The sequence below is a fragment of the Hylobates moloch genome, unplaced genomic scaffold (assembly GCF_009828535.3).
Source record: "Hylobates moloch isolate HMO894 unplaced genomic scaffold, HMol_V3 SCAFFOLD_2, whole genome shotgun sequence".
Classification (NCBI taxonomy): Eukaryota; Metazoa; Chordata; class Mammalia; order Primates; family Hylobatidae; genus Hylobates; species Hylobates moloch.
The window spans coordinates 5,145,382-5,162,988 of record NW_026652277.1 but is presented as its reverse complement, the minus strand read 5'-3'; the positions used below and the strand labels follow the sequence as shown (position 1 = coordinate 5,162,988).

The following is a 17,607-nucleotide window of genomic DNA, read 5'->3' as shown; positions in this document are numbered from 1 at the left end:
AATAAAAACAGAAAATTCCCATACGTTTGGATGTGGTAGTGGTTGAGAGGCATGCATAGGACACAGAAGTAAAAAGGACACTGTTTTGGTTTGCTCTATGTATTCAGGGATTGTTTAAATTTATTTAAGAAGATATTCATATAGTACTCATGCAATAGAAAAAGCTACTTTGCTGTTGCAGAAAATTTTACTCATACTCTTTCCTTTTCTCTGCCAATGCTAAATAAATTCTTAACCCAAAAGTGTGATTTTTAAAAGACACATGTTCTTTTCAACATAGGTATAAGCTGGACGCAGATTTGGATAAGCTCTCAGTAGTTCATCTGTACCTGTGTACAAACTTTATCCCAGGTTGTTCAGGCCCAACACAGCTACTCTGAGACCAGGTAACTAAAAAACTAAAAAGAAGCTGTACCACTTTAAGTGAAGAATGCTCCAGCCCTCAGGTGGAGTCATTTCCGGGCCCTGTGATAAAGCTCAGATGGGAGGCTCCTCAATCATTACTACAGGGCAGGAGGGGCACGTTCTCATCAGCATGGTAAGTGACTACACGCCTATGCATTATTGTAGGAAATTTTACAAATCATATTTGGCCCTTTTCCTATAGCGAACAATTCTTAATAAAATTGTAATGCAAGAGAAGACATTTGTAAAGAAACGTTTGTTTCTTTCAATGTCCATGTAGATGAGTTGGGAGCAGATGTGGACAGGCTGTAATCTATTCCTCTGTAATGTTGCTTCTTTCAAGGTAAAGCTCACTTGATTTGTAGTATCTCACTGCCATTAATTGAAGCACTGAAGCAAAAACCTTTCCTTCCTTTAGTTTTCACCTTTGTTTTAGGCCCAGAGTGCTGATTTTTCTGTAGATATTAATTGCTTCACTTTTCGTTAGGCTGCTAAGAGTTTCTGAGGACTTCAGACTTAGGTAACCACGACTAACCTCATAAATGCCTGGCAGGGTAAAGTGCACAGACATCTTCTTTGCCCTCCCTTGAGTTTAGTTCTTTGGGCACCACAATGAATAGAATAACTTACAATAATTCTGTTTTGGGATGACCTTTTCAGATCCATTTCCCCTTCATTTTCTTCTGTGCCAGTTTTCAGTATCTTTGAATTTTTAATTCTTCAATGGAAGCAACATTTCGAACTGCGTCTTCATCTTTGATTTCTCACCCCATTGGTCTCTCTGTCCAACATTTAAAAAATTTTAAATTGTTTTGCTTTTAAAAATTATGCCTTTCAACATGAGAGAGACTTGTGATAATAGCATGTTCTGTATCTTGACTATCACTGTCAACATTCTGGGTGTGATTTTGTATTATGGTCTGGCAAGATATTTCCACTGCAGGAAATGGGTAAGGGATACAAGGGATCTTCCCGTGTTATTTCTTACAACTGCATATCAATGTACAAAGATCTCAAAATTAAAAGTTTAATTGAGAGTTATGCTTTTCCAGTAATTCAAATAATCCTTATAGCAGCGTTTAATAATGTGCTATGACTTATCAGTGTTGACGTTCAGTGGGCATTTTATAGTCTTCTACTTTATAGTGTGACTAATATTTTCATAGAGAATTTGGAAAAAAAGGAGAGGCTAAGAGAAGAATAAGGCGAAGATAGTCTTCTACACCCTTGGACAGAGTTATGTTATAAGCTAAGCTCCTTCAAAGACCAAGGATGCTTGTTAGGCCAGGCTATTCATGCTGAGTTCAGAAAGAACAGCATCACTCTGCTTTCTGAGTCACTTGAACAGACCACGTGAAGAGGAACAATCTTTTTTTTTTTTTTTTAATGTTAGTGATTATTTTTACTGTGACTATTATGAATAAATACCACATGTACACCTGAATTTTACTCGTCACTGTTAACACAGGACTGGGTGGTAGCCAGTGGAGAAGACAGAGAAATCTTATATGTAAACTTTACAAAGTAAGAGGTTTTAATGATGTAGAAACAATGAACATTCACCCTCTCCTTTTAAAATGTTAACTTAAATTTAAGGAGCCAAGTTGTGATCAGATTACAGCAGCTAATGTATTTACAGCACTTTAAGTCCCACAGAAGGGGAGAGGAATAAGATTAAGGTTATCTGAAGCCTGATAAGGGGTATCCGAAGCCTGTTGATAGCAGAATGTGCTGTCTTGAGAGGTGGAATGTTAGTTTGTCCTAGTGAAGTGCTTTCGAAATTAGAGAGACTGATAGTTGCACAGAAAATAAACAAGATGGAAGCCCTACTAAAGTAGTGAAATTGAATTGGTCATGAAGCAAAGAGGGCTGTGTCATGCCTTGTGAATCACAGAGACAAAGTGCAAAGGTTTGATGCCATTGAACATGAACAGAGTCCAAGTCAGATTGCAGGGGTGTGGCCGACCAGAGCCCTCTCCTTACTTTCCTCTGACTAGTGGTCTGTGTAGACCAGTGGTCATCAACCTTTTTGGCACCAGGAACCAGTTTTGTGGAACACAATTTTTCCGTGGAGTCGGTGGTGGGGGATGGTTTCTGGATGAAACTGTTCCACCTCAGATCGTCAGGCATTAGTTAGATTCTCATAAGGGGCACACAACCTAGATCCCTTGCATGAGCAGTTCACAATAGGGTTAGTGCCCCTATGAGAATCTAACGCTGCCGCTGATCTGACAGGAGGCAGAGCTCAGCCAGTAATGCTCACTCACCTGCTGCTCACCTCCTGCTGTGAAGCCCAGTTCCTAACAGGGCACAGACTGGTACTGGTCTGCGGCCTGGGGGTTGGGGACCCCTGTGTAGACCACAGGCGAGGGATTGACAGGAGGCCTGAGGTCTTTCAGTAGTTGAATCTCAGGCTTTAGGGCAGTGTAGCCATGAACAAGGGCAGGGTTCCCCTCAGCTTATCTGTGTTAGGTAACATGGGGTACCTTAAAATGGCACCCTACCTTAAGATGGGGCCAGTTCCGGGTTCTTCTCCCCTCCTTGACCGGGCACTGTCTGAACCCGCCAAAGGAGGGCCAATCAGAAAGAAGCATCTCCCGCCTTTCCTTGGGCCGGCCCCTAGCCCAATCCACGTAGGCCCAAGGGATATAAAACCCAGCACACCAGCAGCCCTCTCTCTCTTCTCTTCCTTCTCCGCTCGATACCTCCAATAAAGATCTCTTGACCGCGACCGGTGTAGTTTGGTCTCCGCCCGGCCCCTTTCAATCTGGTCGAACAGCCCAAAGGGTCCTGATGATGCAGAAGACATGGGGGTCTCATTCTATAAGACCCCCTAAATAGATTTGTTTCAGCACCACTGTCAATCAAACCACACTAATATTAAGATCAGCGATTGCCATCACCTTGGATTTCTAGGATTTAGCTTTTTCTTTCCTTCTCTTTTTTTTATTTTCCTTCTCTTAAAAATGTAGATCACTGTCTATTTAACAGAATAGTTGTTTGCCTTTAAAAAAAAAAAGATGATTTAAAGTGGGATGGGGGAATATGAAGGTGGAAGAAATAGTAAAGTTTAGACAAGAAAATAAAATCACTACCCAGGTATTACTAGACTTAATATCTTGATACATTTTCTTTTAGATTTTTATGCCTATTTCTGAACATACTGGACATCATACTCTATATGCAATTATGCATCTTATGTGCTTTTTACTTAATATGTTATCATAAGCATTTCCCATGTCATAAATCTTTTTTTTTGGGAAAACATTTAAGGGTTGCATAACATGTCATTGTGTTGATGTAACATCCTTTAAATGCTCAACGATATATAAATGGTTAGATTAAATAGATTGGTTTTTGGTTTTCATGCTTATGAATTATGATGCTTGTGAATGCCATCAGCCTACATCTTTGCATTTTAGAGTCTTTCTTTTGTAATTTGTTTGTTTATATCATTTGCCTGTCTAGTGGATGTCTTAAGTGTTTTTTTTAGAAAGTTGATGTATATAAAATCAATTTTTATCTCTATATGTTTGTTACAGAACGTTTACATTTTGGAATTGTTAAATCGATTGTATTTTGCTTTGTAAAATTTCCCACTAGTTTTAAGTTTAGTATGTCCATCTTTATTCAGAGTGCATATGAATGATAAAGATAACATTTTAAATTTATCTGCAATGAGTTTTAGTACTTGACAAGGCTATATATTGATTTTGGTTTTATTTCTTTAAAATAGCTAGCTAATTTTCTTTGTAGACAAGCCCACCTGATATATATAAGTACACATACACACACACACACACACACACACACACATCTCACCTATATTAGAAGAATAAAGTGAAATTAGTTGTATTTTGATTTGCATTGTGTGTGTGTGTGTGTGTGTGTGTTTGTCTTAATTCAATTCTTAGCCCAGTACAGAGTAGGCGCTTAATTTATGTTGTTAAAATAAACTTTTTAATGGAATTTAAATCCCTGGTTTAATTTTCCCTGAAGCTTAGTTGTACCCTGGGTCTTGGTTTCCATGAAACACTTTTGATTATCCTTATAGCGCATTCCTCCGTGGCCTTAAGCTAGCTTGGTTTCTGTCGTTTGTAACCAGAAGGGCTGAGTAACAGATCTCCTGTTGTCTAAACACATGCTCAGTTCCGACTCACCATGACTTGTTTCAGAGGGAGTGCCTTTCCATCCACATCGGTCAAGCTGGCATCCAGATTGGGGACGCTTGCTGGGAACTCTATTGCCTGGAACATGGAATCCAGCCAAATGGCATTGTTCTTGACAGTCAACAGGATCAGCTGGAAAATGCAAAAATGGAGCACACAAATGCATCTTTCGATACCTTCTTCTGTGAGACAAGAGCTGGGAAGCACGTGCCTAGAGCACTCTTTGTGGACTTGGAGCCAACTGTTATAGGTACAATAAATGTTCCATTCTATCGTACTTAACTGGAGCCACACTCAAACAAATCAAGTGGGTGGGATTAGCAGATTATACTGATCTATCTGAATGAAATCACAAGGACCTTTCCCAAATGTAGAGGCTTACTCAATGGCCATGGGTGATTAACATGACAAACACACCCAAAGGGAAGACTAGATTAGCCTTTATAAATTTAAATTTAAATAAATTTATTTATTTATTTATTTATTTATTTATTTATTTATTTATTTTGAGATGAGTCACTCAAGCAGGAGTGCAGTGGCGTGATCTGGGCTCACTGCAACCTCCGCCTCCTGGGTTCAAGCAATTCTCCTGCCTCAGCCTCCGAGTAGCTGGGATTACAGGCACACACCACCATGCCTGATTAATTTTTGTATTTTTAGTAGAGATGGAGTTTCACTATGTTGGCCAGACTGGTCTTGAACTGACCTCAAGCGACCCACCTGCCTTAGCCTCCCAAAGTGCTGGGATTACGGGCATGAGCCACCACGCTTGGCCTAGGTTAGCCTTCTTTACCTGTGTGATGAAATGAATTAAGACCTGCTAATTGGTCCACATATGTATGGTAACAGAACACTAAGTCTTTTCCTGGGTTTGAGAGCCATTTTCTAGAAAGGCACTGGCAAAGAATCAAAAAGTTTTTTGATAGCTGCTTAAAAAGAGTAGAATATTTGGAAAGAATCCCAAAGGAACAAGAGGCCAAATATATACCCTAGTTATGGTAAAACAGTACAAATTTATGATTACTAACAATATACTTTGTCGTATGTCGTGCAAAAACTCTTGAAATGGAGCTAGAAAAATACAGGAGAGAAGGGGCTCTTACTTTCTTAAGAGAAAAGTTAGAGAGTGGGGTAGATTTGGGTTTGATGTTGTACATCCGATTATTTGTTGGTGCATAATAAACTTCCCCTACATTTAGTGGTTTAAGGCAATAATGATTGCTGGTTTATTCACGAATCTACAGTTTGGGTGGGGCTCAGAGGCGACAGCTCGCCTGTTCTCCATGTGGTACCATCTTGGAAGACTCAAGTGGGAACTGGGGCATCCACTTTGAAAGTTATTCATTTACATTGCTGCCCCTTGGTGCTGGCTGTTGACTGAGAGAGTGGGAGGGTTGGAGAAAAGGAGAGGCTGACGAATTCAAGGTCATGATAAGAAGGAATTGAATACAACCCCATAAACACTTCAGCTGGGTGATAGGAGTATGAAGATGAATAAATGTTGATTTTTGCCTTTGATGTGAAGATGCCTGTCTTGGTCAGCTCGGACTGCTGTATCGGAACACCATGGACCTGGTGGCTTAGACAACAATTGTTGATTTCTCACAATTCTGGAGGCTGGAAGTCCGAGACCAGGGTGCCTGGTGGTTGGCTTCTGGTGAAGGCTCTCTTTCCGGCTTGCAGATGGCTGCTTTCTCACTGTATTCTCATATGGCAGAGAAATAGTCTGTGTCTCTTCTTATGAGGGCCCTAATCCCATAATGAAGTCTCTACCCTTATGACCTAATTACTCACAAAGACTCACCTCCAGATACCATCACATCAGGGATTAGGGATTCAATGCATGAATTCTGGGGGGACACAGCCATTTAGTCCCCAGCAGCTATTGTTTACTAGTTGGGGACCTGCACAGGTATTTTCCTCTAATTCTTTCAGTGCTCTGTCAGGAGACACTATTATCATCCTCAATTTATAGATGAGGAACTTTATAAATCTTGGGGAAGTCAAGGAACCTGCCTAAGATCACTGAGTTTTTAGAGTAGAGCTGGGTTTGGTCCTAGGTTTGCCTTCTTATTAAATCTATTGTCTTTTAACAGGAAAGTAGCCTAATCTAGTGAAGAAGAAAATATAAATAGTTATAACAACACTGTTGAAATTGAGCCATATAAAATCGCCAGTGTATGACTATTTTTTAATCTAAAAAAGTTAGTTGTATATAATACAACTTAATAGACATTTCTACAACTGGGATGTCCAATAATTTGGCCTCCCTGGGACACACTGGAAGAAGAAGAATTATCTTGGGCCACACATAAAATACACTCACACTAACAATAGCTGATGAGCTAAAAAAAAATTGCAGAACAATCTCATAATGTTTTAAGAATGTTTACCAATTTGCGTGGGAACGCATTCAAAGCCATCCTGGGCTGCGGGATGGACAAGCTTGCTCTGCAAGGCAGAAGGAATGAATAACTAGGGAGTCATCAAATTGTTTGTTTGTTTTTTAGAGAGAGAGACTGGGTCTCGCTCTGTCACCCAGGCTGGAGTGCAGTGGCATAATAATAGCTCAGTGAACTCCTGGGCTCAAGTAATCCTCCCACTTTGGGCTCCTGAGTAGCTTGGACTACAGGCACATGTCACTACATGTAGATAAGTTTTTTTTTTGAGATGGAGTTTTGCTCTTTTTGCCCAGGCTGGAGTGCAATGGCACTATCGCTGCTCACTGCAACCTCCGCCTCCCGGGTTCAAGTGATTCTCCTGCCTCAGCCTCCTGAGTAGCTGGGATTACAGGCACACATCACCACGTCCTGCTAATTTTGTATTTTTAGTAAAGACGGGGTTTCATCATGTTGGCCAGGCTGGTCTTGAACTCCTGACCTCCAGTAATCCACCTGCCTCGGCCTCCCAAACTACTGGGATTATAGGCAAGAGCCACTGTGCCCGGCCAATTTTTTGTTTTTTATAGAGATAGGGTCTCACTGTATTGCCCAGGCTAGTTTCAAACTCCTGACCTCAAACGATCCTCTCACCTTGGCCTCCCAAAGTGCTGGGATCCCAGGCATGAGCCACCACACCCAGCCTCACACACCTTCTCATGAGGCGACAGCATTTGCAAATTCAGAGTCATGAAGGAATGCCCCGCAAGTGTAACCAGGAGTTCAGCGTGGCCAGGCGTAGTTGTGAGCAGGAGTGCAAAGCAGGGGACAAGGCTGGGAAGATGGTCAGGGGCAGGCTCAAGGGTGAAGTTGGGGCAAAGTGAGGAAGTTGTGGTCAGAAAGAGGAATTTGCACATTTAAGATTTTGGAAGTGGGAGAGTTCTGAGTAATGATGATTGAAGTGGAGTGCAGCTGAATGACACCGTAGTTAAGGAAGCTAAGGAGCCATCATATAATTGTTCAAAAGCCACTGATGTCTCTGAGGATATTGATTAAGGGCACCATTCTGAGCAACCTGTGCCCGGGAAGTTAGAGTGGATGGCATGGATTACTTAGGAACGGCAGGTGCAGCAACCACTAAGCCCTGAGATAATGGAAATAATTTATGAAGCTATTGACCCTCAAGATCTTGACTCAACATTGTCATGAAGAAGGAAGCTTCCGTAAATTACCTCCTTAGCCTGAATGCAGCCTTGTAGCTTCAGATGAGAAGGAAACAGTCCACCCAGAATTACACGTTCACTTATATCTTGTTTATAAATATATCATTTAAACATCCTAGCTCTGGGGGAGGTTTGTGTGTAAGCTAGTTAAAAGTTATTTAAACTCGATTTCAATAAATATTATTTGAGAGTTTGCAAAATTGGAGTTTAGAAATTCATGGTCATGCACAGGAAGGCACGGTGAATTGAAAAACAATCGTACTCTTATTAAACAGAAACACAATGCATCTCTCCTTAGGCTGTGAGCTTCTAGGACTGGCTCAGCTATCTGCTGCCAAGGCTGGTGGTGTATAATGAGGTAAATCTGCATAAATGCATGTCATGAAGCCAGTTCTGTCATTGTTACTTATAATTGCTGTTGTTATATGGGCCGTGCGTTGTGCCCTATGTTCTCCTAACAGCTCAATGGGGTAGATCTTGTTATAATCCTTATTTATGAGCTAAAATCATTGACTAAGTAACTTCTCTCTAGCTTAGTGAGGAAGGCAAGATAGGAACCCAGGAAACTGATTCTTGAAACATGCATTTAACTACTAAGCAATGCAGTATCCCACAGTAACCAGGGCAGCAGTCCCAAAGCCTACTTAGCCCTGAAACACTGCTGCTTAATCATCAGGAATAATGCTATTTGAGTAATTCTAAGGTGGAGGAGTAGGGCATGCTGCCCAGGTTTTTAAAAGGCAATGAGACCTGGCAGGGGCTACCCTCAGTTGTATTGGATACTGCCAACATCTTAACGCCAATTGTCCTGCGTCATGCATTTATGCACTCGGCATTTGGGTCATGTGGGCATTTGAGTTTGCCGTGCCTTCCCTGTTAAATCCTCTTTTAAAGCAGATTTAAAAGATGGATATTCCTTTATTTTTTAAAATTAATTTTATTTTATTTTACTTTTTTTTGAGATAGAATTTCACTCTTGTTGCCCAGGCTGGAGTGTAATGGTGTGATCTCCGCTCACTGCAACCTCCTGGGTTCAAGTGATTCTCCTGCCTCAGTCTCCCGAGTAGCAGGGATTACAGGTGCCCACCACCATGCCTGGCTAATTTTCTGTATTTTTAGTAGAGACAGGGTTTCACCATGTTGGCCAGGCTGGTCTCAAGCTCCTGAGCTCAAGTGATCCACCTGCCTCAGCCTCCCAAAGTGCTGGGATTACAGGTGTGACCCACTGCACCCTGGATATGCCTTTCTGTGTGCTTTTCCAGCACACAGCTGGCAATTTGTAGAGAAAAATACTTGTCTCAAAATGCCAATGTGTCCTAGGGTGGGCAGTGGGTTGAAGTGTGTCCCCCCAAATTCGTATCCATCAGCAATCCTGGAATGTGACTTTATTTGGAAACAGGGTCTTTGCTGATGTAGCTAGTTAAAACGAGGTCCCCCTGGATTAGGGTGGGCCCTAATGCTAAAGAATTGTGTCCTTATCAGAGGAGAGAGCACAGACACACATACAGGGGAAAAGGCTTGTATGCCAGAGGTAGAGTTTGGAAGGGGGTAGCTAGAAGCCAAGGAGAGCTAAGAATTGTAAGTCACCACATGCCAGGAGAGATGTTTGGACCAGATGTTCCCTGGGGCCTCCAGCAGGAACCGAGCCTACCAATGCCTTGGTGTTAGACTTCTGGCCTTCGGAGCTGTTAGGAAATAAATTCCTATTGTTTTAAGCCACAACGTTTGTTGTCATTGGTTATGACAGTCCTAGGAAACTAATAAGGGGTGCATGGTAGAAAAACATACTTTCCATGTATATGTAAAAATTTCCACTTTTCCTGGACTAAGATAGGCTAATTCAGCACTATCTAAATTCCATTCCTGGACCACAACATTGAGAGAAAGCCTGGGGGTGAAGTACAGGGTGGGCCCCAGGAGGACTAGCAGCAGGTCGATGGCTGAATTGCAGAGTGAGTTGCACTGACCTCCTTTCACCCTCTGCAGATGGGATCCGCACGGGCCAGCACCGTTCACTCTTCCACCCCGAGCAGCTCCTTAGCGGAAAGGAGGATGCTGCCAACAACTACGCGCGAGGCCGTTACTCTGTGGGGTCGGAGGTCATCGACCTTGTGCTGGAGAGGACCCGGAAGCTGGCAAGTAGCTCCCCCTCTCCTCCGAGCGGGCTGTGCCTGGGGCACGTGGGGTCCTGCGGCAGAACTCACAAGCATTATCTGCTGTCACCATTGCCACCAACCGTCTCTCCCTGGGCGTTGGTCTGGGTGCTCAGAACTGGGGAGGGGTCCTCATCTTGGCTTTGATTTCCCCTTGTTAGTAGGAAGGAGACAGAAACCTTTATACTTGCTGGGGGTCCCCTGATCACCTGATCATCCCTGCTTCTAACACAGCGTTCATCGTGTTCTGAGAGACTCCCATGGCACCCTAAAACCTGTCATTTTCCAAGAGTAACTGATGGTTATGAAGTTAGCAAGAGGCACTCCCTATCTGGAGATGCGTGACTCTATTTACTGGTAGTTAATTCCGCTGTAGGGGCCCGAGTCTGGAGACCCTTTGCTGAGTAAGGGTTTTGGTGTTTGGCATATTTGTTAGCTACTACAATGCCTTTTACACCAGCATGCCAGATGGAACATAGACGTGGGGGGAATGTTATTTTGCTTCAGTGTTTTGTTATTTTCTTTGTTATTGATAAAGGCCTTGCTTGCGATCACATACAGATAAATGCACAGAGGTTAGTGGAAGACAGGTGGATATTTATGCTCTGCTTGTAGTAAAGCTCTGAAGTGCTTTGCCTACTCCAGAAGTCCCCCTGAGAGTATTTCAAAGTAGCTATGTTTGTTGTGGAGTTAACAATGGCAAAGGAGTCCTTTCTGAAAGATGTTGTTTTGGGGAAACCTGTTGTATCCTACCACTACCGTCCAGTTCACTGCTTCTGGATTTATTCAGCTGAATTCTCAATCTCATTTACTTTCTTCAGGCAGAACAGTGTGGTGGACTTCAGGGATTTTTGATTTTCCGAAGCTTTGGAGGAGGCACTGGTTCAGGGTTTACGTCTCTCTTAATGGAGAGGCTCACAGGAGAATATAGCAGAAAGACTAAGCTGGAGTTCTCGGTCTACCCAGCCCCCAGGATCTCCACTGCCGTGGTAGAGCCTTATAACTCTGTCCTCACCACCCACTCCACCACAGAGTACATGGACTGTACCTTCATGGTGGACAACGAGGCCGTCTATGATATATGCCATCGTAAACTTGGTGTTGAATGCCCCTCTTATGCCAACATAAATAGATTGATGGTTCAGGTGGTCTCTTCCATCACTGCCTCCCTCCGGTTTGAAGGGCCCTTGAATGTGGACCTAATTGAATTCCAGACCAACCTGGTACCTTATCCAAGAATACATTTCCCCACGACAGCCTTCGCCCCTATCGTCTCTGCTGACAAAGCCTATCATGAGCAGTTCTCCGTGTCAGACATCACCACTGCCTGCTTTGAGTCCTCCAACCAACTGGTCAAGTGCGATCCTCAGCTTGGGAAGTACATGGCCTGCTGCCTACTCTACAGAGGGGATGTGGTCCCTAAGGAAGTGAATGCAGCAATCGCAGCCACGAAGTCGAGGCGCTCTGTTCAGTTTGTAGATTGGTGTCCAACTGGTTTCAAGGTGGGCATCAACAATCGGCCACCCACGGTGATGCCAGGTGGGGACCTGGCCAAAGTCCACCGGTCCATCTGCGTGCTGAGCAACACCACAGCGATCGTAGAGGCCTGGGCCCGCCTGGACCACAAGTTTGACCTCATGTACGCCAAGAGAGCATTTCTGCACTGGTACATCAGAGAAGGCATGGAAGAAGCAGAGTTCTTGGAGGCCAGGGAAGATCTGGCAGCCCTGGAGAGGGATTATGAGGAAGTGGGGCAAAGTTTCTGAGGCATGTATGATGGGTGCAAATGAATGTCAAGTTAAAATGGCATGTGTTCTTTTCGAGCCGTGATATGCCTAGTGGGTAGTTCCCCTGATGAGAAGAAAAATGAACTCAAATCAGGCAAGACTGTAGGTTCCACACTAAATCAAGTGGGTCAGTACCAACAACGAACGCATTACTTCCTGGTCTACTGGTACAAGTCAGCTCTGCTGCCTGGGAGCCTTTGGAAGCTTAGAGTCCTTTGAACTGCTGGGTCACTTCTAGGTGGGATTTTTTTGTTTCACCAAGAGACAATGAAATCCTAAAGTTTATGCTTTTCCTTTCTGGTACCTGAAGTAGAAAACAGCACATATTGATTACGAATGTTTTTTCCCCCATATCTATATTTTTTACACTGCTTAAATCATAAATATTTTCAGTATGATTATTTTTCTTCTTTGAAACGTGTGCCCAAAGGGCTCAGTTTGCTTTTTATGTAAACAAACTTGGGTCTTTCTAAAACTTGAATTTGGGTGTCCTGCAGGTCAGAGGTGAAAGCCATCTCTTCCACTTCCTTTTCCTGGAGGTGGTGTTCTCAAAATGTCGCCCGCATAACTCTGTGCCAGAGTCACTTCGGAAGTTTAGTAAAAATGCAGATTGTTGGGCTTCTCTATCAACTTGCTAAGCTAGAATCCTGGGGGCTGGAGGGGCTGTGTCCTAAGGATTTGAGATTTACAGAAACACTAAATGGAATCAATTTTTGGCACTGAATATTTCCATTTGAGAAAATAATTTACTCTGGACAAAGCTATAAATGCATTAAAACCACTAGTGAGATTTTAAATAACCACAATATTTCATCTCACTAATACTTGGAATTAAGGCAACTTAGATGCTGCAAAGGTACTGAGTTGGGCTGAGGTGTTGCTCTTGGACTGATGGTAGGTAATCCTCAGGAGCCTCATCCACCTGCGCTGTTTAACCTGTCAGCCCTCACCCTTCAGCTATACTCTTGGCCTCAACCGGGTACGTGCTTTTGGCTCAGGTAGACATTGGAAGATAGGAGGCACTAAAGCCTTGGCTGGAGGCATGAAGTTGTGTATCTGTTTTGAGATTCCTCAAACTACAAGGCTACTACCTTCTTGCTTGTGCAACTGGACTCAAAAATGGACCCTCTGTATTTTTTTTTTGGTAAGATCTATTTTTTAGAGTATTTATAGGTTCTCAGCAACACTGAGTGGAAAGTATAACCCTCCATTTCTAACAGTTTCTTGGGAAATTCTTTTACGTACTAAAATCACTCCCCTGAGATGTGGCCCTTAAGAGTGGTACTCAAACAATGTACCATTTTGCCTGCTTTCAGTTGAAACCATTCTCACCATAGAAGCCAATGACCACTGTTTGGTGGAAATGATATTTAGCTACTCTTCAATGCCAGTAAGGGTTTTTTTTTTTTTCCCAGCACAAACAACTATCGCTGAGTTTTTGCTCACTCGCCAAGTCTCTAAGTATCTGGCTGTGTCCCCTTTGGACTCTACTTCCAAGCTTCTCTGCCAAGGGCTCAACTTCTGTTCACATGAAAACAACCTCATAACAGGGTTGTGTTTGGAGCATGGAGCCTGTTAATTGAGATGTGCCAGGATTCCTGGTATAGTAACAGGGAAGGGAACATGACTCTCATTCTCATGTCTCTGACGTGATGGGATCAAACATTTGGAGGAAAGTAAGTTAAAAAAATTATGTTGTCCAAACCAAAGGAATGATTTGGTGAACTTTAGTGTGTCTTCACTATATCCAACATAGACCAACAATATCTAGAGTTGGCTCTTTATTGAAATGTGGAAGAAAACTGTTACTGAGCAAAAGGGCTTGCTGCCCAATGTGCTAGAAGCCAACAGTGTCGCATTGCGTTTTTGAGAAAAGAAAGGCTTTTATTGTGAATTGGCCAACAAGAAGATAGAAATTCAGCTCAAATCTGTCTCTCTGTGCTGGCTCTAAGACTGTATTTTTATTAGAAAAGGTTTAGTGGGTAGATTCTGGGATTAGTAGGTGACTGGTGGAAGGAAAGGGAAGGTCTGGAAGGTCTTCATGCTTCCTCATGGGTTATTTCCTCATGCTTCCTCATGGGATGCATGTACAAAATTAGGAGATGTTAGTACGAAACATGGTAGAAGTTGGGGCTGCTACATCAGCAAGCTCATTCTGCACAGACTCTGGTTGGCTATATTGATTCAAACCAATTTCAGCTAGTTAAAAAAATATCTTATAAGCAGAGAGAGTTTCAGCATTTTATCAAGTTCTTTCTTTTCTTATCTGCCCTTCTGAAAACTCAATAATTTCTGCTAGTCATTGGTTTCTTCAACTCTTTGGAGCACAGTTTCAAAACCTTGTTCAGTGGAAGGAATCTATACTATTATTATTATTGTTTTAAATACTGGATGTTTGCTTAGATTTAGCCTCCTAGTTTAGTTCTCTGGCACTCTTCATTCCTTTTTGCATTACTATGCTTCCATCTGGGATTATTTCCCTTTTGACAAAATAACTCATTTTAGCAATCTTTTAATGTAGATCTGCCAGCAGACAATCCTCTCTTTTTATTTTTCTCTAAACATGTTTAGGTTACTTTCATCTTTGAAGGATATTTTCTCTGGGTATAGAATTCTAGGTTGACAGTTATTTTGTTTCAGCATTTTGAAATATGCCATTCCATACTTTTCTGGCTTTCATTATTTCTATTGAAAAGTCAGCTGTTGATCTTATTGCATCCTGGAAAGTAGTGTTTTTTTTTTTTCCTTTGGTGATTTAACAGTGATGTGCTTGGGTGTGTTTTTATTATGTTCATCCTACTTGAACTTTTTAGAGCTATTAGAATCTGTGGCTTGATGTCTCCTATCAGTTTTGGAAGATGCTTGGCCAATAGTTCTTCAAATATCATTTAAGTTTTCTTTCCTTTCCTTATGTGACTTAGACTACACATATAATTCCTTTACATTGTCTCAAATGTTGCATGCACTTTTTTTAAAAAATATTTTTTATCTTTTTTCTACCTCTCTTTGCTTCCAACTATATATTTTCTACCTTACATAAGCTTGGGAAAATACTATGTGGAAATAATTTGATCTGTTCTATCAAACCCCAAAGACATTTCAGTTATGTTTGTTGGTAGTTGTTAGATCTTTCTTTTTCATTGAAAATTCAACTGAACAGATACAGATCCATGTAATTTATGAAGAATTCTATTACTGAATATTTTGTATACAGGCAAAAGTCCATTTTTTAGTAGAGTTTAAAGTAGCTATACTTTTGACAATTTATTCCAATGATAGTTGGAAAAACTATGAGAGTTGATAAGAATGTTTGCGCTTGGCAAGACAGAGGCCCAGGGACATGAAATAACCTGTTTAATGTTATAAGTCCATAGGATGCATTAAAGCAATGAATTAAATATTGTTTTATAAATTCTATGTAACTTCCAGGGCCTTAGTTCTATTTATCTTTGGGCATTACAAATTCTCTATATTGTTTTTATTTTCATTCTTTTCTTATTTCTTCTATTACACTCTTTCAAGAGAGCAGAGCATTATTCTTAATCTTTGTACTTTTGGCATCTGACACAGTGCCATGCATATAGTAGATAGTAATGTCTGTTGAAGATATATTGACATCCCTGAAAGATCTAGGAAGCATATTAGGGTATATATTGTCCCTCTTATTGCCTTATTTTTTATGGTTCTGTACTTCTTAACTTTTGCATTTATGAGAGGTGGACCAAGGACATTTGAAAAGACTCAAGGATTTGTGAAGTAAGATATGGCAGAAGCCATATTTTATAGCAGCAGTTAAATAGAGGAAATGACACTATGTTCTCGTCCAATTTTCATTATCAACACTGTCTGTTGAGACTTTGGCAAACTCACTTAATGTACTTTGGCTGAATATTTAACATTGGGGTTAAGAAGGAATAATATTTGCCTTTCTCCCTCAAGGAGTGAGGAGGAGGTCATTGGAATAATGGTTGAGATAACTTTGAGGACTATAAACACAAATTAAATGTGATCTTGAGGTGGGAGCTACCATATTCTTCTGTGTATTTGTAATGTCAGGCATATTGTAGGCACTCAAATACTTATTAAATTGGAAAGTACCTTATTTCCTACCCTACTGTAATCACATCTATCTGATTTTAACTTCCAATATTAAAAATTATTTTGAATCTGCACATATCCTCTACAGTCCCTGAGGAAAAATATTCTTTCCAAGACCATTGGTTATCTTTGCACCTTCGCTCCTGACTCCTGTCTTCTAGGAGGCCTTGCTCCTTTGATCTCTCTTGTACATTCCATCTCCCTTTCTCCATTGATTTATTTTCTGTCCCCTACTTATAGGTTTAGTCTCCCCATTCAGAAAACCACCTTTATTCTGGATTCTGCTATCCCTGCAATGTACTACCACGTCTCTCCACTCTACAAAACTTTTAAAAAGGATGTGCTTGTGACGCCTCCAGCGCATCCTCTGTTTGCTCCCAGCCTTTGTAATTTGGTGTCTCTCCACCACTCTACTGATGCTGTTGTCTTGAAGATCACCCATAATGCCTTATTCCTCAAAGCAATGACTTTCTCAGCCTTCAGGTTGCTTGACCTTAAGCATTTGCTGATTCTCATGAAACATTTCCTTTGACTCTGTGACACTACTTGGTACTTTTCCTATGTCTGACATCTTCCCACTCTCCTTCTATACTGTCTCATTTTTAAAAAATTTATTATTATTATTTGATATGGGGTCTCACTCCATTGCCCAGGCTGGAGTGCAGTGGCATGTTCATGGATCACTGCAGCCTCAACCTTCTGGGCTGAAGTGGTCCTCCTGCCTCAGCCTCCTGTGTGGCTGGGATCACAGGTGCACACCACCACACCTAGCTAGTTTTTTTGTTGTTGTTGTATTTTTTGTAGAGACAGGGTTTTGCCATGTTGCCCAGGCTGATCTTGAACTCCTGGGCTCAAGTGATTCTCCTGCCTCAGCCTCCCAAATGCTGGGATTACATACCTCAGCCACTGCATCCGACCTTCTAAACTGCCTCCTTGTCTTCCTCTAACGGAGACATACTTGGTTTTCTCCCCTGCCCTGATTTATGTTACTCACGACCACAGTATCACTATGCGGTGACTGTTACAACTGTCTTAAGTTTTCTTTCTTTCTTGAGTCTTATACTAAAATTTCTGCCCACTTGTTGGACCTATCCTCAAAGATGCTTTAGCTACACTTAAATTTATCTTCCCCCTGGAAAAACTGTTTTTTTTCAAATGAAATCTGTTCTTCCTTCAGTGGTTATGGCATCGCTTTCCCACTTAAGCAGGTCCTAGGCAACATCGTCGTTTTTGACTGTGCCCCAGCCCATCACTTGCTCTCTATGTAGTATTAGATTATGTTCAGCCTCCCTACATATTGTAAGTTGGGTCTAAACATTTCTCTCTCTGTACACAGTGTAAATGAAAAAAGTATCTGAGACAGGTCTCAATCAATTTAGAAGTTCATTTTGCCA

General features: G+C 41.6%; 1 protein-coding gene across 2 annotated transcripts; it reads left to right on the top strand.

The window, feature by feature from the left end:
* Window positions 1–499: 499 nt before the first annotated feature.
* TUBAL3 (tubulin alpha like 3) lies at window positions 500–12,510 on the top strand. 2 transcript variants are annotated; one of them, XM_032163202.2, is made up of 4 exons: window positions 500–538; window positions 4,701–4,824; window positions 10,162–10,310; window positions 11,150–12,510. In XM_032163202.2, exons 1-4 carry the CDS (start codon window positions 536–538, stop codon window positions 12,092–12,094), a joined length of 1,221 nt encoding a protein of 406 aa, XP_032019093.1. In that variant the 5' UTR covers window positions 500–535; the 3' UTR covers window positions 12,095–12,510. The 2 variants fall into 2 exon arrangements, with proteins under 2 accessions (XP_032019093.1, XP_032019086.1); XM_032163195.2 differs by having other exon boundaries at window positions 4,581–4,824.
* The last annotated feature ends 5,097 nt before the right edge of the window (window positions 12,511–17,607 follow it).